At 42.7% G+C, this 26,932-nt stretch overlaps 1 protein-coding gene across 8 annotated transcripts in view; it reads left to right on the plus strand.

Annotated features, from left to right (window-relative positions):
* GPM6B (glycoprotein M6B) overlaps window positions 1–26,932 on the plus strand; it is a 112,528-nt gene that overhangs the window by 53,387 nt on the left and 32,209 nt on the right. Inside the window, exon 1 of one of the 8 annotated variants that reach the window (XM_065856922.2) lies at window positions 26,308–26,740. The exons of 4 other annotated variants lie outside the window; for them this stretch is intronic. In XM_065856922.2, coding sequence (XP_065712994.1) covers window positions 26,680–26,740 — 61 coding nt within the window. In that variant the 5' untranslated portion in view covers window positions 26,308–26,679. Of the gene's footprint in view, window positions 1–26,307; window positions 26,741–26,932 lie in introns of those variants that run through there. 3 more of the 8 variants (XM_065856914.2, XM_065856904.2, XM_065856884.2) reach the window with 3 other exon arrangements.

Below are 26,932 nucleotides of genomic sequence, written 5' to 3' on the forward strand. Positions count from 1 at the left end.
CTTTGTAGTATATTACTTAAATACAAAAATAACATTTTCTAGCCCCAGTTGCCAGCTTCTAAGTTTGGTTCCTCAGTGTCTCAGCAGGCCCCCAAATCTGCTATGCTACAGCAAAATGAAGCTACCAGCTACTCAGAAGCCAAAACTGGTCATTATAAAACCTCTGTAAGCCGGCTGCCAGCCTCAGAGTTCATTATGAGGGAGGCCATTCTTCCTTACAGGGAATGAATGTAGCTTTTGAGTACATTTTAAAAGTTTCATTTAATCACAATGCGGATGAATTGTTTTAGCCGTGATCGCCTGATGGGAAACTAACTTTTTTCTTCCTGGAAGAAAAAATACCGTGTTGATTCTCGCAGCAGCTTTTAGAACTACAGGATGTGAATTGTTTTTTTTGAAGGAGTTGAAGATTTTTGGCACTAACAAAGGAAATTTTTTTCTTCCTCTTCTCTGCTTTTTCTTTAATACTGAGTAGTCAGTTTTCTTTTGAAATCCGTGAATGCACAGAATAAGGTCTTCAATGGGGCTCTTTCAGAAACATCCCCTCAAAGTGCATGTTTTTACAAATATTTTCAGCTCTTCCATAAAAATTGTGTGGTTGCAAAATGCTTTGAAGACTATATCACTTTTGTATTTGCTTAAAATGTTTTAGATGGGGAAAGGGAACAACTATCTTTTTTTTTTTTTTTTTCATGGTGGATAGTCTTTCATGCTCTAATGGGAGGGTTTGGAGAAGAAGCCAGGCTCTCCTTGAAGGTGTGCAGTGTTAGGATGGGAAACCAGATTCCCAGGATGGAACACAGGAATTTCTGATGAGATCCAAGGAAATATTTTTTTCTCTATGGTGGTGGTTGAGCCCTGGAAGAGGTTGCCCAGGGAGACTGTGGACACTCCATCCTTGGAGATACTGAAAAGGCAACTGGACAAAGCCATGAGCAACCTGCTGTAACTGCTCATGCTTTGGCCAGGGTGTTGGACTAGAAACCACCAGGGATCCCTCCCAACCTTTGTGATTCTGTGAAATTACCTTTCATTGTATATGCAATGTGTATGGTATTGCATGAGTATGCCATTCTGCTATATGATTGTATTTTCTGTGTGATTGCTGACATGGAGAGGGGATGGTCTTGGCAGAGGTCAGAAGTCTCGTGCAGCAGCTAGAGGTGAGGAGTCCAGTGCAGTGAGCTGCTAATTGTTCAGGAGATCATCCTGCAAACATGAAATGTAGAGCGGTGTGTGTACATTACTCCTCGGCAGCTGTCTGAGGGTTGACTGTCATGTTGCAAATATCTGTGAAGAGGTATGCCCAGGCTTGAGTGTCACTATGTGTGTAAAAATGGGTTGGTGAACAAAAATAGTAAGTTTGAAGTACTGTAGAGCTTTACTTTCCCTAGTGTAGACCCTTTGCCAGGATCAGTTTAGAAGAATCCAGTCTCGTAGCACTAGTCCCTGAATGCTGAGAAAAACAAATAGCAGTGATTTCAAACACCTGTCTCCTCCCAGCCAAACTCCAGGACTTTTTCCAAGTAAGTACTTTTTTCAAAACATGTTCAAATATTAAATTTTCACATGGCTTAAGCTAAACACATAAAGTAGCGGGGATATCCAGTTCTAATCCTCTGTAAGCCTTTTGATGTACTTTATGGTTGTTGGAGAGGATATTGATTGTCTTTTGCCAGAGGGATTCAAGATGAGTAAAAAGACAAAGTATTGTAGATGCTTCCCAACCCAACATGTCAGAAAGGGAAAATTGCTTTGCATTAACTAACTTTAAGTGTTTCAGCAGAAAATAAATATGGCTTCCAGAAAATGTTCTGCTCTCAATTCTAGGTGTTTCTTGATAGTCTTACATAATTGATTACTTGAGATTTTTATTTTTTAACAGAGAGGTGTCAGTGCAATCCTGTTGTGGATCCATAGAAATTCTGGGCCATCAGTGTCAAAGAAATGCTAAATCAATTACGTGTGCGGTCCAGGCTGCAAGGAGGTAGTTAAGAGAATTTGGTTTCCTGTCACGATCTTTGTATTGGTGTCCTTAATGCTTATTTTTTAAAGTGGGAGGAGACTTTAGGAAGAGTACTAGGTGATGTTCACTGGAAGAGAAGGTCTCTTGTTTTCAGATTCATCTGAAGAATCTTCTTTAACTGGGAAGAACTCGGCCAACTAGTGTTGAGATGTATCTTCTATAGCATGCAAAGTTGCAGAAGCCATTTAAAACTGTCATGCTGCTGAGCTGAGATGAAAATCTTTGTAGCTGTGACTCAAAGAGCAATACCTGGATTTTTTTCCTCCCTCTCATCACTCCCAGAAGTGGAAAAGGAATTCACTTAATGTTAGCTGTCCCTGGCATACCTGAGCTGCAAAGTCCAAGTCTAATTAAGGGTGACTGTTACGTTCTTATTAATGAATGAAGAAAAAAATGCATAAGAAAGTCTTGGTAGAGCCATTTAAACTGTAAATAAATGCTATTGTGAGTAAATGATACATGACATAAAATGGCTTCCTAAAAATCCAATGGACTTTGAGCAGATTGGGTGGGGGAGGGGGAGGGAGGTGGATGAGGGAGAATAATCTTTTTTCAATTAATTCAACCAGCGTTAGGTGATGAAGATAAAATATTGATGAAAATAGGGTATTGAAACACTTGAAAAAGAGGTTGTATCCAGAAACCAAATGTAGGTCACAATCCAAGAAAGGGAAGAACTGGAGTTTGAGAAGCACATATGGTTTGTGATGGATAACGGAACATGAGCACTTGGTGTAGTGCACTTGGTAAAGGAACACAGCTGATCCCTGGTTACGGGAGTGCATGAAGATTCAGTGCTGTGTGAAAGAGTTTGATTCACGAGAGTTGCAAGGAGAACAGTAAGTCAAGAAAGCTGTGAGGGAGCGAGCTTTTGCTTTGATCCAAGAGAAAGCTAAGATATTGCCAGGTTAATCTCCATATGGGAGAATATTTCTACCAGTGGACAGGGGTTTGATTCATAAGGCAGTGGCATAACAAGATTTGATGCCTGGAAGTTGGAACATAAAATGCATGCTACTAATAAGGAACACTCTTTATTATGCTGATGATTCATTTATGAAAGAACTAAGGCATAAATTTGGTAGGTTCCCCATCTGGCCAAGTCTTTAAAGATATGAGATTAGCTGTCTCTCTTCAGAATAAATGGCATAGCTTTGTAGCAAAGGTAGAAGACAGTGAGATGATGCAGGACTCACTGGGTGAAGTCTGGTGGGCTATAATAATCTGGAAGCTTTATGATCTGGAATAAGTCTGTCAGGAACTGGAGTGATGCCATCAGATTTTTTTCCAGATAGGCTGCTGAACAGCTGTCAGACAGTAGCTGCCAGTTAACATAAAGAATGTGTCCTACGTTGCCAAAATGTCTAAGTGGTTTTGGCAGTGGAAGGAAATGTGGGCTTGCATTGTAGTCTTTTCATCGCAGGAATGGATCATGCGCAGTATAATCTGTTCTAGCTGAGCATTTGTTTGTGCATCAGAGGAAATGAAAGAAAACACAGAACAAAAATCCAGATCAGTGCCCTGTAGAGAAGAAAGTGTAAGACTAGATCATGGAGGCTTTTATGTGCAGTGAGTTCCACTCCTCGGGAAACTTTTAGAAGCAGCTTCCTAAGTCATGGAATATTTTATGTTGAGAGTTCTGACTTGCTTGAAGCTGTAGGCGTCACTGCCTGAGAGTAGCTTCAGCTGAACTCACCAAGGTTAGAGATGGGAAATGTGTCTGGTTTTACATTCCTGTTGTCCAGCGAGCCCTTCTTCTCTTTGCTCAGACTGTGGCAGTTTGGGGCTAGTGCCCTTTCGCAGGTGTCAGAGCTGAATGTCATCGTCCTTTACACCCAAATGTGTGCTGACTTGGGTATCTCCTTTTTCCAGACCTGACCTCATAGGGGCTCTGCTCCTCTCCCAGCAGGTGCACGTGGTTTGAGATGCAAAATGTGGATCATGTAAATGTTGAGAGGGAAACTGAAATCTCTCATACTCTGAATCTTTTCATTTTCTTTATGACTCTGCAGTACTATTTAAGCATACGTCCTGTAGGTTTTGGGAGTACCACGCTCTGCCTAGCTTGGCAATTCTCTGTGTGGTACATATTACCTCTAATTAAATCCCAATAAGAAAGTTATCTTCTGATGTTGCAGTCACTCTTGTCCTCCTACCTGTCTCATGACACCTTAATCTATTACAGCACTTTATCACCAGGTGTTGGGCCGGTTCACTGATTTGTCTCTGCCCTGTTATGATAGACTGAGATCTCCAAGGGCCAAATCTTTCTCTAGAGCCTTCCATGTGAATATCAGCCATGGTCAGTGGTTCTTCAATGCCAGCTCATTGTCATCACTATCTGCAACTTTCTTTTGAGAAGGGGATAAAGATGGCAAAGATGTCAAACAAACCTTGAACTACCCAGTTTCTAGAGATCTTGATACAGTCAGTGGATATAAGAATCCTAGATTGTACTAGACCACTGAGTGCTGCCTTGTTCCTGATGGAAGGTACCTCATCTGGAGTGAGGCATGAGGAAAATACCTATTCTTGGCAACAGTGATCAGCTGGCAGCCATTCCCAACTTCAGAAGTTGATAGTGAATAATTACATCAAGATAATGACTACTAAGTAAATACTAATCAATTTTAAATTGGGAACTGAGAAAGGATGAATATACTGCATTAAGCACAGTGTTATTCCTTTACCGTAGATATTTAGAATATAACTTCTCTACTAACACTGAGAATCTGCTGGAATTCAGTCTTTAAAAACAATCCATTGCAATGAAATACAATGAAGAAGTTAGGATTAGTTTCCTCTCATAACAATCAGTAGCTATATGTAAATTGTGACTACTCAACTCTGAGAGACTTGTACCTCTAGCAAAACAATTCAGTGAAGTTGGCAGGGTTTACATGAAAGAGGGGTTCAATGCAGTTTCAAGTAAGTTCATTTGCTCAGCTAAGAATAAGCATATGCAAACATTACAGGATTCAAGGGGAAACCAGTGAACCAACTAGCTTCTAAAGGAAAGATCTTACTGCCCATCTGTTTCCACAAAAAAGCACCTCTACCCATCACTGTACTTTGAAGGGCCACTCTTGTTGGGGATCTTTTGTTCTGTAACTGATGTCTAATCAAGAGCTACTAAGAGAAGATTAAAAGTTCTTTCATAGGAATTCAGGAATAATTCAGTACCATCAAAGAAGAGTAATTGAATTGGCTGCTATCAATCAAATGCTTTTTGTTGTTGTTGCTATTAAATCATCATTCCTTTCTGTAAAATATTTGCTTTGCTTTGCTGAAAATTCCTCACATTTCACATGAAAGGTCTTTTTCTCAGCTAACCCAAGGTTGTGCCTGTAGGTCAGGTCTTTCTACTTACAAACTGGCAGTTTGCACCTCATCTGATCTTGGAAAATTTCTTCCAACCTCCATGAATTTGCTATGCTTTACTGCAAACGATGCTATATTGCAAATTTCCACATGATGCTATGAGGGATGAAGGAAGAGAGTGAGACTTAAAGTCCTCCTTCGTATACAGGTTGGTGAGGAAGCCCCAGTGAGGTTCTCATGTGCTCTGGTTACTTCCGAGTAGCAGCCCAGTCTGAGGCTGTGTATGCGCTTTATGTTGCTCAGAGGTGCTCTGTGAGAAAATGAAGCAGCGAGGCAAAATCTGTGCAAAATTTTACCTTCTTTTACCAAAAATGTGGTTTGCATACTGACTTTTCTGAGTCTTCAGCCTGAATTAATCCTCTTTCTGATTATTCGTTTAAAAATAAGCTGGCTGGAACAATCCACCAAGTCCACTTTGGTACATAGAGGCATGGCGTTAAGTCTACATGTGAGGCGATTACTTCCATGAGCTCTCTTTGTGTTTGGTGAGTAGCTCTCTGAGCCTGGCAGCATATCCGAGTTGCTGGCATCATAACACCTTGCTGGGCTGTGATGGTGCTTTTGGATAATATTTTGGGTATTGCATGCTGGAGAAAGAGAGGGTAGCACCAATCTTCTGCTTGTAGTGAGACAACTTGCTCACCAGAGAAAGTGAGAAGAAGCCCACTGGGAAGTTGGGATGTGTTAATGCTACTACACCTGCCTTTGCAATAGACAGAAGTTTATCTGGTCACAGGCAAAGGAATTAACTCTTCCCCAAAAGATGAGGCAATTGACAAAGAGAGAAAGTTTCTACAGCACAAGAGCATTCCTGCCAGGGGACAGATTTTTGTATTGGATGCAATGAACAGGCTGAAGTTATATCTAATTAATGACTGTATAAGCTGGCCTGGTGCTAGAAGGCCATATGTTCCCTTGTGTAGACACAGTGAAAACAGGCAAACAGCATCTGCAGCAATTACAGATCTGCCTCAGAGCTGCTTACTCACTGCAAAGCACTTGATGAGGAAGGCAGCCGTGGTGCCAACCTCCCGAAGTAGCACTGTTGCTCACTGATGATACATGAGCAGATACAGCAGTACACGAATATTCATGGCCCGTTGCTGCCAGCAGCATTTTGTGACTATGGGAGGGGGTCCTCAGCCTATTGACTGGCTGGAGGCACCTCATCCGTAGAAGGGCTGAACTGCTGTATAAATGCTTGGTTACTCAGAGCAGCCTATCTGGCGGGTAGTCTATAAGCAAATGTTTTTACAGAGAGAAGGGAAGCAGGTGTGTGTGGGAAGGGCTCACCTATGTGGAGTTACAGCTGGGAGCTTTTCTCCAGCCTTTGGTAGCAAAGTGTATTTCATCAGCAGATCCACAAATCCTGAAATGTGTGCCAGAGCGAACAGGAACGTATACACGCATGTACCTCTTTTAAGTATAATTCTCTCCGAGGAGGTAAGGGAAGGTGTATTTTAAAGGTGGGAAAATAGTAGTGCAGTATAAAATCCCTTCTGGAAATCTGTCTCAGTCTTAGAGAAAGTTCTGTGCTTTTGGTTGGTCTTCTTTTCTGCCTGAGAAGTGGATAGGAGACTTTGAGAAGGATCAGAGCACATAAAATAGTTTTGCTGTGATCCATTTTGGTAAGATGAATGGTGACCATTTACCTGACTCCAGAGTTGCGTTGTTTCAGTGGGCAGATGATGCCTTGGGTTGTATAGGGAGAATGTGGAAAACTTTATTGAGCTAGAGGAAAAAAGATGGTCTTTCTTGTGGTGTTTTGTATTTATCCTCTGGGATAAAGGATAGGTCAAATGAGATAATTTTTGAAAACTAAGAAGTCCTGTCAATTTTTTTCCCTTGGCATTTTTGCCATTTCAGGCAGTTCTGTCTTTCAAATACTGTTTTTGCTCTGACTTTCACTCTGACAGAGGCCAGCTTCTGGGTGGATGGCTTCCAGCGCTCCTTGGCACGTGAGGGAGAAATGTTAGCCAGAGAAGGGGTATTGTTCAGCTCCATGGCCACATATAGCTTCACCATCTCCAAACACAGGCACTTAAATCTTCCAAAAGTGAGGATTTGCATTAGAAGATGGGAAGGTTTGTAGTTACCTGCAGTGATCTGAAACCATTTTTATATCCACCTCTGTACCACCAGTGGGCAAGTGGGCATTTCTGATCAGTTGCAGAAGAAATTGGAGAGATTTTAGTTGTCTCAGTATCTCTGTGGATTTAGTCATTAATTATCCTCTTGTGCCATTCAGCTGAAGCGTGTTTGTTAATCGCTCCAGAGTACTTCAGCTTCTTTCAATATATTGAATTCCACTTGGATGCTTTTAAAAGTGTTTGCGCAGCATATGCCTTTCTGAGGAGTATGGGAAATATCCAGAGTCTTGAAACAAAAGTACAGTGTTCTGAACTCAGCATCCATGTTGTTATCGCGTAAATTAGTATGTTCTGTGCTGTTACATAAGTTTATCTTGTGTCAGAATAATAAAAGCTGAGTGTGCTAAAAGGCTGATAAGCCTGCCATGAAGGATTACATTGTTCAAATTCTTCTGTCTTAAAATAACACCTATTGCTTTGCTGACTGGTGCTGGTAGGATAGTCTGTCTTGAGAACTAGTATGAAGTGTAAAAAAAAAAAAAAATTTTTAAAAAGCTTTTTTTTTCCAGGCAGTTTAGATATGCGCCTTAGCAGCCTTGAATTTAGTATTGTCTCCTAGCCACTCTTAAACAAAAAGACTACAAGAAAGAACAGCTGTTCTGTATTTTTAGATATTAAAAATGGACAAAGTGACTTTTCAGTACTACTACTGTAGCCTTGAGGACTGAATGCAAAAAACAAGTGCTCCTTCTGTTGGCAGGTGGGAAGTTCAATCTCTTAAAATGCAAAATAAAAAATAATAAAGTAGATGGTTGTGCAGATTCTGAGGGTAGCCTGCAATGAGGGTGAAGGGACAAGCACCCCACAGCTGCCAGCAAAAATCACTGCTGGCTGTGTACATGCATAAACCCACAGCGTGCTCCCAGCAGCCCTGACATAAATGGGGGGGGGGGGCGGGGAAAGAGGGGAAGTTCATCCCTGCTGCCACGGTTCTGCACAATGATCCCCTTTCTGGATGCCGGGGTCACAGCTGCTGTCTGGAGATTACGCACAGAAGCACTCTTCTTCTCGGGAGAATGAGGTTTCCTGGAGGATTAAGCACCAGCTGAAAGCAGGAGGAATTATTTGGGAGGGAGACAAAGAAAGCAAGCCCACGGCCATGACAGGCGATGGGTATCAGAGGAGGAAGACCCTGAGCGAGAAGACAGCTACTGGTAGTTGCTGCTTGAATGAGAGATGTTCCAGTTTGGGTTCCTGAACTGGTCCCGTTGTGGAGTGAGGTCCACCATGGGTTTGGCATGACCCTGCCTGCCTGGCGTGGGTGGTGGATGGAGCCTGACGGAGCCTGGTCACACCCTGCGTCCACACTGACTCAAGTCGCCGTTAATCTTTCAGAAATAGTCATCAATGTGGTGATCTGAATCCCCATGTAAAGGTGCATTTGCACTCCCCATCTGCTCAGAAAGCTACGATTTTTGCATTTTTCTTTGTCACAAACATGGTGTCATCATGCCTTCTGAGCCTGCTGCGTTGGTGCTTCCTTCTTCCCTCTTCCTTCTGAGCTTGGTTTTTCTCTCAATTTTTTTTTCTTTTTTTTTTCTCTCCTCTCTTTTATCCTGCTATTTTACTTCTTGGGTGCACACATTCCCAGGATAGTACCCAGAAAAATCATCATCCTACCCACGTATCATGTGCCAGCACCTCTGTTTTGTGTAGGAAAGTCTTCTATATTTGAAACCAGGGCCATCTGCCTTGTTCCTAAAAAAAAAAAAAAAAAAAAAAAAAAAAAAAGAGAGAGAGAACAGGTTTCTTGCAGTTTTCTGCAAGGGCAGCGACCACATTTCTTCTGTATAACTTCAAAAAGAAAGTCCAACCCATCCTATAGTAATACTATTTTGAACTGCTATTTGTCAACTACTTCTACAGTTGGGACTCATTTCACTTACTGGATCAAATTTCCCACAGATCCTATATGCCAGCCACCTCTCTTTCGTGGCTTCGGAATCCACTAGTGCTTTTTATAATCTGAAACAAGCGGGTGCTGCACATAGTGTAGGAAAGGAGAGGTGGAGGCAGAGGAGGCTGACAATGGATGCATTCAAACTATGTGAAAATGCAAGTAGGAAAAATATGACTGTGTTGGTAGAGCTCGTCAGATGGGTATTAAGGCATGTCGTGTATTAGCAAATCATAGATATTTTGAAGACAAAAGAAGGAAATTTCTTACAAGGAGCAGAATTCCAGAAAGGGGCTAACCAGTAAGTTTTGGGTACCAGCATTTAAATGCAGCGTCATAGTTGCTAGTTATTGTCCCTGCTGCATGGATGTTTCTGAAGTACGGTAAGAGTCTTAACAATCTCACTTTTAAAATGCATTTTCGTTTGCCTCTGGCTTTGTAAAATCCTCTCTGAAAAGAAACATTGTCAAATAACCTGGTGAGGTATAAAATATTGCTGCTGCAGCTGAAAATGGTTCGTGCTTTTGATGTTGCATTTGGACACGAACATAAATAAATGGTAAATGACACAAAAGGTATTGAGAAAAGTAACTTGAGATAAGGTAGAAACATGACCTGTGCTGCCCAGTTCAGTCCCTGGTTGATACTTTTTTTGGAGCAGGATGCTGGCAAGTGCTCCCTTGCCAAGGAGGAACTTAAGCCACTTTGGTATTTTTTTGAATCACAAGTCCTTATCATGAAGAGTACTGATGACTGCCCACATCTGGTGAATTGGATTAGAATCTAATTAGCATGAAGAATTTAGGAAGCTTTTATAAAGTTTCAGAAGTAATACGTGAAGGAAATAAATAGCTTAGCAGCAAATTCAGAGAAGTATTGCTAAAATGTTTCTTGGGGATAACTTGAAAGTAGTTTTCCTGCTTCTGAAAGATTTAGCAGACATGAATGGTAGCATATTTTATTTAACGTTTTCTCTTCTGATAATTTGGTATGTTTAAAGATATCTGTTGTCTCTAATTGACCCCTGTTGTTTAGAGTCCATCTAGAAATCTAGGCACATACTGTGAAAGATCAATAAAGTGATATTAGTGTTTGTGAAAGCAATTTTTCTGACCTTGCTGATGCATTAAAAAGGATAATACACCTGTCCTATGTTTGTGAAGTATCTCAGCAAACACAAAAGGGCAGTCCATTCAGTTTACGTACTTTATTTGCCAAGACTGTATTGTTATGGCATGTTTCCAAGTAAAAACATACTTTCCCCTGTAAACTCATTCACTTACATGCACATTAACTATTTTGGAGAATGAAGAAAGGTTAAATTCAGGCTGAAATGTGGTGCAAAGGAGAGATGGAGGCAGAAAATCTATAATACTGTAGAGGAGTAGAAATTCCTTTTCCATGTCTCTAAATTTAGGGTTTACATCTGCAATGAGAAGCAAAGGCTTTTTGCAAATAGAATAAGTTGTGTAGTAGAAATTAGAAATATTTTAGGATGGAAATAGCTGCTTTAATGTCTTCCCTCTCTGTTGCAGTTCTGACTATCTGCTCAGCTTTAGGTATGCAATCTCTTTTTGTCTGTGGGATTGCATAGGGGTTATCTGGAGAGGAAGCTGTATGAGGAACAGCTAAAGTCACTTGGTTTGTTCAGTCTGGAGAAAAGGATACTGAGGGGAGACCTCATGGTGGCTACAGCTTCCTCACAAGGGGAGGAGGCGGGGCAGGCACTGATCTCTTCTCTTTAGTGACCAATGACAGAACCTAAGGGAATGTCAGGAAGATGTGCCAGGGGAGGTTTAGGTTGGACATGAGGAAAAGGTTCTTCCCCCAGAGGGTGGTGGAGCACTGGAACAGGCTCCCCAGGGAGGTGTCACGGCCCCAAGCCTGGCAGCATTCAAGAAGAGACTGGGCAATGCCCTCAGACACATGGTGTGAACTGTGGGATTGTCATATGCAGGGACAGGAGTTGGACTCAGTGATCCTTGTGGGTCCCTTCCAACTCAGGACATTCTGTGATGATGAGCAGTGCTTCAGCTTGTAAGGGTGGGAAGTGGAACCCTATATGTATTGTTAGTAGGTATTTTGTGTCCTGAGGAAAAATCTCAAACAATAGTTGTTAGGATGGACCAGCACATCTAACACTATGTCAGATGATTCAAACTGTGGGAAAATTACATATGACTTCTGTAGGGCATCTGACATATCTGGTTGCTACATCTTAGATTTTTTGTGGTATGACACTCTAAACCCTTTATCTTTAAAATAGTTAGCGAAGACCATGACATTTTGTCAGCATCCCTGGTGATGTTATATTGCAGGTGTAGTAGAGGTAAAAAGGAAAGTGGAGTATGGCTTTTGGGGAGAGAAGGGGTTAAATGTTTTTAAGCATGCAGGCATTTCGGTGTTTCTGGAGCTGTTACACTTCAGAGGTACATCTCTGTGAGGAAGCCCCTCTGTAGCAGGACACAGGATATTCCTCCCCAGTTTGAGATCAGCTTGTGCTGCACACCAGGGACCACAAAGGATCTCTGTGGGAAACTTCACTGCTGGCAGCATCCAGGTACCACACTCCAACTAGGATGGAGTAGGATAGAATGTGGGAAAGCTCTTCTTTCTTTTCTCACCCTATTCTGTGCATACTTTCATCGCTCTCCTGATCTTGATCCTGATGTGGCCAACAACCCAGCTCCACTATTTGGTGTTCCCAGCTCTCCAGCCTTGACTTGAATCACAGAATCATACAATAGTTTCTATTGGAAAAGACCTTCAAAGCTCATCTAGTCCAACTCCCCTGCAATGAGCTGGGACATCTTCAACTAGATCAAGTTGCTGAAGGGAGTCTTTTATTCTATGGGGCCCTGTTCCTCTGTCCCAGAGGAGCCTTGAGAGCCCAGAATGCTTTTTTTCTTTAACATCTTTATGTGTATCTGAATAAGTGCTGGGTCTCTCACACTTCGAGCAGAAATCTTACACTAGCAAATCCCTACTATATCCTGAGAAGACTGAAAATCACCTCTGCCTTGATACCTTCAGCCAGATTCCCCAAGTCCGGTCAGTGTTTAGAAAGCAGTAAAAATAGTCATGATCTAGGAAGTCAGGTTTGTTAAACTGAGTTAAAAAAGATGACATGAGGGACTTGTCCCACTTCACAGCAAATCAGTCTCAGTTTGAGTGCCAGTAGTTTTGGGGTTTGTTTTTTCATGAGATTAATATAGAAGGCCAGAAATTATTTCTGCCTGTGGGACCAGGCATAGTATGTCCTGAGCGTTTTCTGTGGCTTTCTCTTCTCACTGAAAGCTGAAGCATGAAGTATATTCTGAGGTAATTCCATGTTGTTCACTTGCACAGAAGAAAATAGCAGTAGGTGGGATATTAGAAAAGTTAATAGCACTTACTCAATATGTTTTAGCAAGATAGTGACTCATGATGCCAAAATGAATGTAATGAGGATGGTTTATTTTAGATTAGATATCATATGTACCTGTTGAGTTCTACAAAAAAGCAAGTGAACCTGTGGTAAGAATTCTGTCAGGGTTCAGTACCCTGTAGTGTTCTGAGCTGTAAAAGCCCATCTCCTCACATGAGAACACAGAGCGCTCTTTCTGGGGCTGTTTGAAGGAAGAGTGGTGCTGTTGTTGGTCAGGTGCTGCCCGGTGATGGAATGCCAGAGCAGATGGCAGCATGTGCTGTGTGTTCATTGTTGGTCTGAACCCAGTGAATCTGAAGAAAAACTGGAATTGGAGATTATTTTCCTTGGCCGATAAAGTACTATGCCACTTTGGGGCGCTGGCAGTGTGAAAGGCACTGCTTTACCCTGCTCTGACTTCTTTTGCGTCCTTTCTTCTTCACACTCCAGCCATCCTGAAGAGAAATTCTACAGGTGAGACTTAATATCTCCTAATTAGTGGAGGGCTTGTTTTCTCAGCTTTCTTTTGGTCTAAGTTTGAAGTTATGAGACTCTTTTACCTAAAGTTTCTGTTGGTACATTGTATCCCCAAGAAGCCTAAAATCTCATTGCTGAGTTTACTGTACCTTTTTAGTGGGCATTTCTCTTATCACCTATTTGTGACCTATCAGAACTGTGGGGGTGTGAGTACATCTGTTTGTAAATGGAACTGAAATCTGTTTTACTTCATTTTCTGTGCTAAGCTGTTGTGGAAGTTGGTTGAACAACACTTCCAAAAGACTCATCTCAGAAGTAGCGCTTACAAAGTGAAGTTCTGCGCATCTTAGCATGAGAAGACCAATCTCCAGTTTGGCATTTCGTTCCCTGTCTCCTGCCTGCTCTACTTTATTACTCTCATCCATCTCTTAATGACTGAATGAAGGCCTCTGAAAGACATCATAAATCCTTCCTCCATTTGCTTTGACACGAGACCTTAGTGTGGTGATGCGTGAAGGTCTTGTCCACTGTTTTGGTACCAAGTTGTGAAGTACCTCAGAGCATGGCAAAATGCTTTAAAGGCAATTTACAGGTAGTGGTAGAGAAATACTGCCAAATAATGCCGGATTTCTTTAGCACATTTGGTCAGAAGGTCTCCATCCAGTCACACGTGGCCCCAACTGCAGCAAACACATCATTAAAGCAAACTTGTGACTGTTGGAGATGAGGAAAGAGGGAAAAGTTGTCTCATTACTGTCTGGGCTAGTGCATCAGAGGAAAGTGCAGACCCTTGAGCTGTAGGTGCTTGACGCTGCAGAGGAGGTTTTGGTGAGGGCATGAGAACATCTGCCGGAGGGAGGGCTGTGTCTACAGTTAGGCCTCAGTCACTGCTGTGCAGATGCAGTATGGATGCTATTCCGCATCAGTGCCAGGAACTGTTTGGCTCTGGTGGAAATAAGTAGGTGGAATGCCTCTCCTGGCAGGTAATGAAAACCTCTGGCTTGGCACTCTAAGGGAGCACGGTGCTGCGTGGGCCACTTGGCACGTGGTGGGGTGAAAGTGGATGGTTGGGAGCACAGCACATGAGCTCATGCACAGCAGAGACTGTTGAGTATTTTCAGCATTTCTGCTAAAGAAGTCAAGGAGTGGAGATGGATCCTGATCCTCAGGAAACTTCCTGGAACAGAAGAGGCTGAACAAAGCAGACATTTCTCCTACAAGACCCGTTCTGCAGGCTGCATCCCAGGCTTTTTTTTCTCAGCCATTTTTGTATCCACCTCACTTGCAAGCTGCCTGCCTGGGATCTCATTGGCATTCTGCTTTTCTGCTGTAATCTCATGTTGTTAAGGAGCGTGATTTTTGTTCTCAGCTGTACCATATATAGATGATTACATAAATACCTTGGAAATCTTGGGAGAAGGAAGAAGACACTCCAAAACACCAAACCCTTCCTCTGAGAAACATTTTTACCGTGTAATCTTAGGTCTTCCTCTCGGAGAAAATTCTGTTTAACATAGGAGGAAGGCAGACGTGCCTCTACCGAAAAAGCCACAAACTGGCTTCCTAATGGTCCAGCTGTGCTAATGAGCAATTACAGACCGACACACTGAGCTGAGGTACATTTGTTCTCCGTTGCCCTAAGATGTTTTGATAGGGGAGTGCTCTGAGCTCCTCCTGCCCATGTGTAGAACTTGTGTCACTTCCTTCTCCTTCCTTCTGCCCTCCATTCCCTGATAAATAGCTGTTCACTTTCTAATTTGAAACTGTTTCATAAAGGTTGTACTTCAGGGTTTCAGCTTTAGTGTTCATAACCTTCCAATTAAACCAAGAGATAATCCCAGGGGTGGGGGGCTGGTTTGTTTTGCCTTGCAGAACAGTGGTTTAGTTTCCCATTGAAAACTGATATTTTCACCAGTTCAAGGGGGAAATTGAGCTGTAGGTATAGGACCCTTTATATTGGTTTACTGTGAATGTATGTCATTTCTGAAATCCTCGATGTCAGGGTCTGGGGAAGTGCTGGGGGCAGCCAGACAAGCTCATCAGGGTGCAGACCACAAGCCTATGGTTCAGTGACACACTGCACAGACACCATGTTACTCTTTTCCACATCGAAAGAGGGGGTTTTAATTTTCTTTTAAAGTCTGAAATGTAGCAAATAATATAATTTACTAAAAAGATTTTATCAGTCCTGCTTCCTTCTTTTCAGAGAGAGTGAAAATTTGTTAAATATGCTTGCAACTCGGGAGAGACAGAGGGGGAATAAAACTTCAAACAACACTTCTAAAAACAGCCTGGGCTGCTTTTGTTTGGACTTTCAAAACGCAGCAGCTTAATGCCTCCATTGTATGCAGGGGGAAATATGCTAATTCGAAGCACATTTCCCATCAGAAGCCCTTTCAGTCCTGTCATCGCCGAGATATGAAGGATGATAAAAGCGGGGAGGCCCCTATCATGGGAGTGTGGCTGCTGGTTATTGTGCTGGGGGAGCGAGGCTGAATAGGGCTGACGAGCCCGGTCACCCGTGAAGGCCCATGGCCCTGGGGCCGCGTGGGTTCCCATGGGCGCCGGCTGCCCCCGGCTCCCTGGGACCCCCCCGCCACTGCCACCCCAGGGGCAGGCATCCTTGGGGGCACTCCTCACGTCAGCCTCCCTGCCACCAGCCAAGACAACAGCGGAGGGGCTGCCGTCAAGATTTGCAAGCACCAGCCGCAGTCACCCCTCCTGCAGCCCTGTAACCCAGTATTTCTTTCTCAGTAACACGGGCAGCTACGTTCTGCACACTTTAGGTGCAGTTTAAGCTGAAATAACTGATTTTTCCTGATGAAGCCTCCGTCATTTCCTTTCCAAGTAGCTGCTGCTTGCAGGGCGGTGGTGCTGGCTGGCTGCATGCTGTTGAGCTCCATCAGCAAAGAGGCGTCTTCAACTCAGGAAATGGTGGCTGCTGCAGTTGGGGTGGGTTTTTTCTTCACAGTTCCAAAACAAAAGAGATGAAGATGTGAACAGAAGAGTGAAATGCTACTTAGTGTGTACCACTGATTTATACTACTATATTATAGGTTGAAATAAATACATTCATTAGTGTTAGGCATGTATTAAAAATTGCAGAATGGTTGGGGTTGGAAGGGACCTCTGGAGATCATCTAGACAAGGGGTGTCAAACTCAGGTTCGTTGGGGGCCACATCAGCCTCGCGGTTGCCTTCAAAGGGCTGAACGTAATTTTAGGACTGTATACATGTAGGAGTAGTTTCAGCTGTAGCAGTAGTTTCAGCCATTTAAAACAAGTGAATCTCATGTTTGGAAAGAAGCAGAGAAATGAGGCTGTAACTAGGCAGTGTCAGGGTGAGATTGCTCAGAAAAGAGAGCCCGTGTCATTTCCAGGCAGTGAGACAGGACACCAGTTCAGAGGCCGAATGTAGTTTTAGGACTGTATAAATGTAGGAGTAGTTACATTTATACAGTTCTAAAATTACATTGGGCCCTTTGAAGGCAACCGCGAGGCTGATGTGGGCCCTGGTGAACCTGAATGTGACACCATTGATCTAGTCCAGCCCACCTGCTAAAGCAGATCCACCCAGAGCACTAGATGCTGTAAGAAGTACTCTTTGAGCACTACTCTTGCTGTAAGTACTATTCTCTAAATACTGCATGATATCTGTAAAAACTTAGGTTCTCATCTCCATCTCTATCATCTCCATCTCCTCTCCTCCTTGAAGTTATGAAAAACTCTTTAAATGGAGGGGTTTGTCTCAGGAGTCTGGCCCTGTTGGTCTGGAGCTGGGGAGATGCTTGGTTTACCCAGGAGGACTGCATTTTCTGCTTTCTCTTTAAGAGGTGCTAATGTTTTATTGTAGAGAATTTAGGTTTAAATGAACTCAAGGCTCTGATAATGTTGCTATGATATTTGCTTGCAAACTGTTTGAAATGGCAATGAGAATTTAGTTGTAGTTGTTTGTTTGGCTCTATAAACCTGCAGTGTACTAATGGCAAATTAAACTAAGAAAATGGGCTTTTGATTGTGTTTGCAATCTGGTGATGTTCTCTGCTATAAAAGTATGTGCTACACTTGAATACACAGTTTAAATATTTCTGAGGCCCATAGCTGGAATGAAGTGCCTAGAAATACTTTTAAAGTAGTGGTTTGTCTTCATTTTCTTCCCTATGCTTATGAACTTGTGAACAGGCAAATCAGGCTGGTTGGCACTGGCTGGGTGTGAGAAGCTACAATATTTTTCTGCAACCTGTGTGCAAGTCTCTGATCTGTAATGAAAAGAGCTCTATCCCATGTTGAGCAACATGCCTTTGGTCACCTCCAGGGTGGTGAGCACACACTTGATGTAGTACAATTTTTAGATATAGAGACACAGTTCCTCCTACAGACCAAAGAAGGAACCTTAGCCAGAGGCTTGGATGTCATTTCTGCCTTGTGCTCTTCTCCAGCATTTTACTTTCCCCCCCCGCCCCCACCCAGTATATCCATCCTTTCTCCCTTTCCCTGGCTTCTTAGCTGCTTTCTTTTCCTCTCCAAAGGGTGTAGAAAGGTGGAGCAGATGATGGTACTTCAGGAATCAGTAGTGGTGATAGGTACGTAAGAGATGTCTGTAGTACTATTGAGAGAAAAAATGTCCAGTGCCATTTTGAATAACGAATGCTAGGGTCTCCAAACCAGACTCATAATGATAACGCTTAGTGTTTGCACTTGGGAAGTTCTGAGTGCAAGTGAGATGATTACAAATGTGCTGAAACCCATAGAGCAGAAATAAAAGAAGATAAGAATGACACAAGGAACAGATGAGGAAAAGTAGATGCTAAATGAACTTCACTGTGACTCAGGGCGAAGGGCAGAAATGATGCCTTTCAGCTGTTTAAACCAAGCAAATGTCATGTTTGGAAAGAGGCAGAGAAATTAGTTTGTAACTAGGCAGTGTCAGGGTGGGATTGCTCAGAAAAGAGAGCCTGCGTGGTTTCCAGGCAGTGAGACAGGACACCAGTTCGGAGGCTGGGATCCCGCTCTGCCTCCTCTTGGAGAAGCCACTTCTGCATTGCCCGCAGTGGGGGCCTGACTAATGTACAAATCCTGCTTTGCGCCAAGCCTCGAAACCCACCAGGATACAGAATGGCTCTTCCTTTCCCCAAGACAACTGAAAGGCTCCAAGCTTAAAAAGTTAGGCAAGACAAAGTGATGGAAATGTATACTCTAGGGAATAATCCTGCCCTGGGAAGGGATTTTACTGGACAGGCTATCTGGGAATCCAGGCTGAAAGCTGCTACTTTGTCCTTAACTCACCCTGTAGTGCTTTTGTCTCAGAGCTCACTTTGTATTCAGGATCACACACTGCTGAGGTTCAGTAAAAATCGAGACATGACATGATCCAGATGGAGCTCCAACCGTGCCCGTTGTTGGCACGTTAAGTCATTCAAGTCATTCCCTATTTGTAAGGTAGAGGGTGGGTTTTTTTGTTGTGTGTGGTTTGGTTTTGGTCTGGGTGGTTTTTTTGGTTTGTTTTGTTTGTTTGTTGTTGTTGGTTGGTTGGGTTTTCTTGTTTGGTGTTTGTTTTTGTTTTTTTTCTCCAGGTACCGCTGAACTCCCAGAGTGCCCACTTAACTTTTTGTGGGCGCAAGTGAAAGAAAGACCTGTGAAACACTTCAGCGACCATTGTTTGTTGTCCACTGGCGGTGTTCTCAAAGGCATTGTAAAGTGCAGAAAGAACAGCTACTTTGTACATGACTGGGATCCCAATTGATGCAGTTAGAAAGAGGGGATTGGAAAAGCTAGGGCGGTTGATGCTCCCTGGCACGTATTTAGTCGATGAGTTAATTGGATACCCTCAAAGTAGAACTTGTTAATGTCCTGCCGCTTTCCTAATGAGGATATCTGTTCTTGCAAAGAATGCAATGATTAATTGGGGACCCTTTCGTTAATGCCTTAACTGAGGATTTCATGACTAGTGTTCTGTGTGTGAACAGAAACTATATTTGAAATTCAACAGGTGGTCCAGGGCTGCATGACAGAACCAGTCCAGGATCTTTCCCAAAGTTTAATTACACTGGAATGGGAATCAGTGTCAGGGAAAGAGCTACAGTAACAGTGACTTACAAGGTGCTGAAATTTTAAACAATGAATTTCAATACCTTGTACCAATCATTGTTTTGATGCTTTCTTTTATGTCAGCATTTTCACTGCAGAATTCACATGGGCTTTTCAAAATGTTAACACACAATTGTCCTGTGATCTGTGAGTGGTTCTCAGAGCGACATAGAGCTGAGCCTGCCATTGGTGGGGCCACCCTTTCAACCTGGGGTGCTGAGGTGAGCAGATAATGGTGCCTGAGAAATGGTGCTCTCACCACATTAAGCTCTGCTGCAAACTCCGGTGTGATGCTGAGGAACTTCATTTTCAGCCCTGAAGTCTTGAGCTGGAGGAGGCTGTAGCACTGAGAATGGTGCTTATTTATGCATTCACTATCAAACTTAATACCTGTTGCATGACTCTATAAGTTATTTTGCATTCTTCATTGTGGTTCTGATAATGCTGATAAGGTTTTCTGCTCAATAAAAAAAGATGTATATAATCATAGGAATGTGTTTTCTTCATGGACATACATATACACACATGTTTTCTGCATATGTATACACAAACACACAACTATATCTATACATAGAACCCCTCATGAAACCTCCATGCCCCTCCACTGTAGGGTACTTTTTTTATAGCAAGTGCCCATGGTTTCTTTTTAGGGAGCTGTAGAGTTTTGTACTTCTTTATATTTCCCTGCTTTTTTCCATGCTTTGTGAAAAGACTGGACTGAGGCCAAGACTGAAGAACAAAACGAGCACTGAATAGATGAGAGATTGTAGGTGGGATGCTGAAGTCTATGCGAAGAGTGGGAGGGCAATTTTGAAAATCAGAACTGGATGTAAAGTTAACACAGGATTGTCTGATTAAATCTGACTTTGTGGGGCTGCCGAATATGTTGGTGTCAAGGCTGAGCTCAGTGAAGTTTAGGTTTATTTATAGATAGAGAAAAAAAATCAACAGATAGCCTCCTTGTCGCAAACTTTCATGTGTTTTGAGACTAAGCAGCTACGTTAGCAGGAATGTATTATAATGATACCTTTGCTGCCTTCTAACACTCTGGCAGAAATAGCTCCTCTAGAACCACAAGAGGCACTTCTACTTAAGTGCTAACAAGTGCAACATAAATATCTAGGATGCTCGTTCAGTATGTCCAGATATTTAGGATCACAGAAAGGTTGGGGTTGAAAGGGACCTCTGGAGATCAACTAGTCCAACCCACCTGCTAAAGCAGGGTCACCCAGAGCAGGTTGCACAGGAACATGTCCAAGAAGGATTCTCTTGTTAGTCTTCTGTGATGGCTTTGGCAACAATATTGGAGAAGAGGGCTCACAGCAAAAACCAAGTAGGTTGACTTGTCTTCAAGGTGCAGAATTAAGGGAATGAAGAAAAAAGACCTGAGCGTATCATTTTCCTGCTGCACTGCAGCATTCCTGCTGCTGCCGAACATGTGACTCAAAGCAGAGGGATGGAGACGCAAGCATGACAGCTGAGAATCTCTTTGTGGTTCTGAAGGTGACAGAGAGAGAAAAAAAAAGGTGGTTATGTGTGCCAAAATCAAGAACCTAGCCCTTAAAATGATGGAGGAGTGTTTGAAGCACTGTTGAAAGGCTTCATTTATTAGTCATGTATGTGAGGATGTTGCCACTGCTGAGCGGAAAATGTATGTAAAGTTGGGTAACTCAAAGCCTTGTTTTGCTGCCTAATTTTAAACTTAAAGCGTTTGAAACTTGCCATGCATTACACTTGTAGGAAGCTGTACATATTGCCATAAAATTGTTGAGTTGGAGTAGCAGCTGAAGATGACCATCAGGGCTGATGCTCTGAACATTGCTTGCTGAATGAAAGCTGCTTCCAGGGGAGATGCTAGGTTGCATTTGCTTTTTGTTTCTTCTGTTTCTGTGCTCTTTCAGCTGTTTTCTTTCTGTCTTACCAAGAACATGGTGCTACTTCAGGCAGCCGAGCAGGAGGTCATGTTGCTTCCAGCTCAGTTTCAAATGTAGTCTATTTAATTTTCATTTTTATTGCTTTTTCTCAAAAGTTTTTGGCATGGTTGAGATTCCCATGTTCTGTCTGTCAGGGTTCTGACTTTTTGGTTTTAATTTTTTTTTTTTTAATACCAGTTTCTTAGACCCAGAAAAACCTTGCTAAAGCCATTAGTTAGGATATAGAAATAATCTAGCTTTGTTTTCTTTTTTTTAGTTACTTCTGTGCTGTTGACTGCCCTTCATAAGCAGAAATGGACCTCCCAGATGCTTAAGAACATAATCAACTTTTGCTTTCATTTTTTCTTTGATTATAGCTCTTCAGGCTTTTTGGTGGCTTTCACATCTCTGCTGTTTGAGTCATCTTTGAGACTAGGACTTGATGGGACTTAGCTACTGGAAAAGCCATACAGAACCATCTCTTCATGCTTTAAGGGACTTTCACCCCCTCTCTTTGTGTTCTGAATAAAAGTTAGCCATCCGTGTATGTTCTGTTTATTGCCTTTGATTCTCGCCAGCGGCTGTGACTACAATGGGCTGGAGCAGTGGTCCAGCTGGAAGCCAGCAGGCTGGCCAGGGAAGTGTGTGAAACCCAAAAACTGAAGGGCATCCACTTGGCCTGCCCTGCTCACTGCCAGGCGTTGGGCTTGCTTGGCAGCAGCTATTGCCGCCTTCATGTGGCTTTATTAAGGGGGTCACAGGACTGGCGCCATCACACTGTTAAGGTCTGCTCACCCTCCTGGATTTACCTGTATCATTTATTTCAGTGATTTTCTTTGACTGCAAAGATAACCACCACTATCCATGCTTAAGCCTTTAGTTTTGCCCCTCCTACCGGAATCCAAGATTGAGATTCCTAAGTGCAGTGAGGGCTCATGTTTTTTAGTAGTCTATATTTTACACGGTGGTGAAAGTGCAGGTTTTTTTCCACTGTTACTTGTTCATGAATTTGGATTTCATTTTCTTAATAATTTAGTATATCTGAAAGAACGGGCCTCAATTTTTTTTGAAGTACTTGCCAGTTATATGACTGCTGCACAACTGAAAGCCTGTTGTTATGCTTTGATTTTATGCACATGGAAAATTTGCCTGCATTTGCATAAGCATTCAGAGTGGATTTTATACTCAGGTCTTAGGTAAGAGGTCTAAAGCTGGTCCAAACAGAAGCAGTTACGTTGAGAGACACAAAGTGGTTGCATCTCTATTTGTTCTTTCTCTTGAATATTTTAGCATATTTCCTATATATATATATATATATATGTATGTATGTATGTATGTATTCTACAAGTTGTGTTTAAAATGAGTTGTTTGGAGTACATGTCAGTTTTGTCTGAGGGACAATCTCTGAATTTTAACTTCATCTTGGATCACACAGATTAATCTCAAATTACTCGAACTATGTGAGAACACTTTTATTATGGCTGTGTGAAGCCTTTGTAGAAATGGCAAGTGTAGATTCATCTCCTGAAAGCCTGTGGAGAAATTGCTATAGCTTGTGATAGAACTCCTCAGCCTTTAGGAATGTAAACTAGATTCAGTGACATTAAGGATAGATGTTCAAAAGGAATTGGCACATGAACAGAAGGCTTTTTAATACATTTTTTTACTTATGTAATTGCACTATTTTACTGGACTGAGCAAAATTATGAAAAATGTTTTTTGTGGGTTCTTTTGTTGTTGTTTGTTTTTTTAAGCTAGATAAAATAGATTAAAGCTTCTTTTTAAAAAATCTAGTTTGCAGTGAATGTCACTTCGTCTGCAGTGCCTTCACATACTTTGCTCCACTGCTGTTACTCTTGACAAGCCTTAGGCTTGGAGCTGTGCTTTAGCAGCAGACACCCTTTCTGCTTAGCCCCTCTCATTTCATTTTTATTTTTGTCTGCAGATAAAATGCTGGGCTGTACTCCTGAAATGTAACTAGCCGCTTTCCCTGGTTCCTGGTTATCTCAATCAACCTTGTCTGTACAGCAGGTTTTTGCTGAATATCAGTCTTTAAAGAATCTTTTTGTAATTTCTACCTTTGTAGCTTTGTCTTTTGTCATGTTGTCGTAGGTATAGACTTGACGTCTCCTAGTCTCATCACATATTATGAAAGGGATGTATCTGATGAAGAGAGAGGGCGTTGGATGAGACAACTTGCTGGCTGAGATCAGTGCTCGAATTGGAAGACCAGTACCCATGGTAGCACTGGAGGAAATATCACATGGTTTCCTGTGTTTATCAATGGTGAGGCAGAGGTTTGAACATTAAGAAATGACTTAGGATGATAAGTGCTTAAAATCCATTATATACTACAGCAATCTGGAAAGTAGTAAGGGAGGGAGGAAACTTTACACTCATGCATCACTTGAGTGTAGGGGAAGATTTAGTAGGTAGAATTAATGCTTTTGAATAGTTGAGATTGACAGCTTCTGAAGTCTTCAGTTCAAGCTCTTGTGAAGTTAATTCTGATACTGTGCCCTTCTTCGTTGCTTATTTGGGGAAGGGGTTATCCTGGGAGAAAGTAGGAGAAGCAGTCCTCAAGCCTGTTAGTTTTATGGTTGTAAAACATCTCCTCTGAAGTCCTGGGCCTACCTAGAAAATCTGCTTTCCAGCAGGAGAGCATGCAGCTGTTTGAAGGAGTAGATCTCACTCATACAGAGTGGAAGGCTTCGTTAATGGGTTTCTTCCAGACACAGTCTGTACCCAGAGTTTCTGTCTAATGTATTTTCTGTTTAAAGAAATTCCAGATGACGTTTGTATTTTCTGTGTATTTCTACCGATAAGTACATTAATATTATATTACTCAAGTTAGTTTTTGTACAGGTCTTTTGTAACTTGGGATAGTCAGAAGAGAGGTTTCAACCTTTTAAACTTTTAGACCTTCCAAAGTTAGAAAAGATCATTAAGGAACAGAGCTCTAGACTATGACAGCAGTGAGCATAAATACCGACTGAACAATGGGAAGTTCCAAGAAAGGAGTTTTAGTGTGAGGGGCAATCAACTGTTTTGACCAATGACTAAAATTCGTGTGACTTTCATCAAGTAGGATGTGTTTGCTATGAATTTGCAATCTTATTCATGTTATGTGGGGAAGACAACCACTTGTAGAACATTTTCTTTGTATAATTGTTATCCCAAATGTTAAAGAAGCTGTCTTTCCTTTCTTGACTGTGGGATTTGAACAACCTCATGGTTAAAAGACTATGGCAAATACATCACCTTACAGTTTCACCTATCAGCTGCTTCCTTGAGGGAGTACATTTTCAGTACACAGTCTCACTGGGCAGGGATTTCAATATGTGTAAGGGCTGTGATGTGAGCATTGGAGAAGGACGTTGGAGATACATGCCTTGCACCTGGGTTGAGGTCTCAGTCTGGGCTGCTCATTTGATTACCTTTAGGAACCCAATGCATTGCCTCATGTTGATTCCTGAGGATACTTCATCTCCTCTACAAATTAACTTCATCCTGCTTATAAGAAGTCTGCTGAGGTGGGAGCTTCAACTGCAGACTTTTCCTGGACTCCAAGAAAGCCTTTTAGGCAAGTGCTTGACATCAAATTTTGATGTTGTGATATGAAACCTGAGGGTAAGTCCAAGACCTCTTGGCAGCTGGCCTGAAGCATATGTCTGAACAGTAATGCCCAAACCAAAGTAACAACTATGGTGACCATGGTGAGAGAAGAGGATTTGTGTACTGATTTCTTGCACGAGAAGGGAAGTTTATCTATAGATTGGGTGTGAGGTTTTTTGTGCTTTTCACTAGGCATCCTTAGAAATAAAAATGCACAGCAAAATTGTGGGTGTGGTAACTTTAACCAGAAGAGGCTGAACTGCAGCTACAAATCCTTGGAGCGCTTCCCTCTTCCCACTCTCCTGGTTGAATCTGTTACATGGAACATGCAGCGTGTAGGTTTTAACATCCCCAGCATTTGCTGAATCCGCTTAGGCATTTTTGCAGCCTGCAGAATCAGCTGCGGCAGCTGGCCCAGCAAAGCCTGCCAGACCGCAAAGGCCATTACTCCATGGTTGCTCCATCATCCTCCGCACATCAAGGGCTGCCTTTGGGCATGTCTGCCCTGTGCAGTGTGGCACGCTGCAAAACAAACAAGGTGACAGGCAAGGTTAATTAGCCTTCAGTATGTCAGTTCTCTTGGGGTTTGGAAGGTGAGTAAAACCCCAGCGTGGTGTTGTCTGATCTGTGGCTCCCCGGCATGGGGCTGCTCAGCGTAGGCTGGGGACACGTAGAGCCACCTCATGCAGTGCAATGTAGATGTGTCCTGGTTTTGTTTCTTCCAAAGCCAGGTTAGGACAGCTTGTTAGATTGTGCTACAGTCTGTCTCAGTTTAGGGGAGCGACCAAACGTGAGCTTAGCAGCCACTCTGCACTTGTGTTTAAATATGGATTTAGCTCTCTAATGGCTGACATCCTTTTAAAACCCAAGCTGTGTTTTCTTAAACATTTTGTCCTTTAAAGTATTGCACATATATTTTAGGTCCCTTGAGCTTTCTTCCTTTCTGCTTGCTTGGATTTTTTTGTGCCTTTTTTTTTTTTTTCCTATCCTGCTTGCTAGTCAGAGAAAGAATTTAAATTTCCCATGTACATGTATGTATGTCCACTTTTGCTTTTATGCTTCTCTCGCAGTTTTTTGTCGTGGGTGAGTGGAACTTACTCGGCAAAGAAAGCAAACAGAGGGAACAGACCCATTGCCCCCACCCCTTGAAAGAGCAGAGGGCATGTGGAATAAATCAAAACATGAAGCATAATAACGAGGTCTCATGGGAAAGGGAGCCTTGCGATTGTGTGCCGACGTGCACTCCCCTTAGAGACAGTGGCTGGGGGGCTCCTTTCTTTCCTGCCCGCGTCTCCCCTCCTGATGTCACCGATCCATTCACTGCCCAGGGAATTGATTAACGTTCGTCGGGAGCCTTGGGACACAGAGAAAGAGGGGGAGAGCAAAGGGCGAGAGGAAGGGGTTGCGAGGCAGTGATGCCGATCCCCACGACACGGCAAGCCGGGGCACAGTGGGGCGCAGGATGGGTATTTTATAGCTGGGGACCGCGGTGACGTATGGCTGAGCACTGGCTGGCACGGCTCCTCGTGGACCAGTCAGCGGAGCGAAATTGAAGCTGACAAGACTTTCTCTGGCGTTTTGGAAAGGACTGTAATCTACTGTAGGGGAGAACAGAGCCACTCAATCACCGCCGCTGTAAATAGGAGACGGAAGGGAGTGAGAAAGGAGGCGAAGAGAAAAAGTGCTTGCTGGGGGGGGGAGGGGGGGACAGCATTTTTGGTGGATGGTATGAAGCCAGCCATGGAAACTGCAGCGGAGGAAAATGCAGAACAAAGCCAAGAGAAAAAAGGTACCCAGGGGTCTAACAATAGCCTGTTTAAATCTTTTCATTCAAGGGGCTTAAAGAGGTTTAGGCCAGTTTTGTCACTTTTTCGAATAGCTCTTAAACAATCATTACTGCATCTTCGGGCTTTCAGTCGTCCTTTCCTGCGTGGCTTGACAACAAATTAAGAGAGCAGCGATCTTTCTGTCTGTGTCTGTA

This window comes from Patagioenas fasciata, chromosome 1 (genome assembly GCF_037038585.1).
Source record: "Patagioenas fasciata isolate bPatFas1 chromosome 1, bPatFas1.hap1, whole genome shotgun sequence".
In the NCBI taxonomy this organism is placed as follows: Eukaryota; Metazoa; Chordata; class Aves; order Columbiformes; family Columbidae; genus Patagioenas; species Patagioenas fasciata.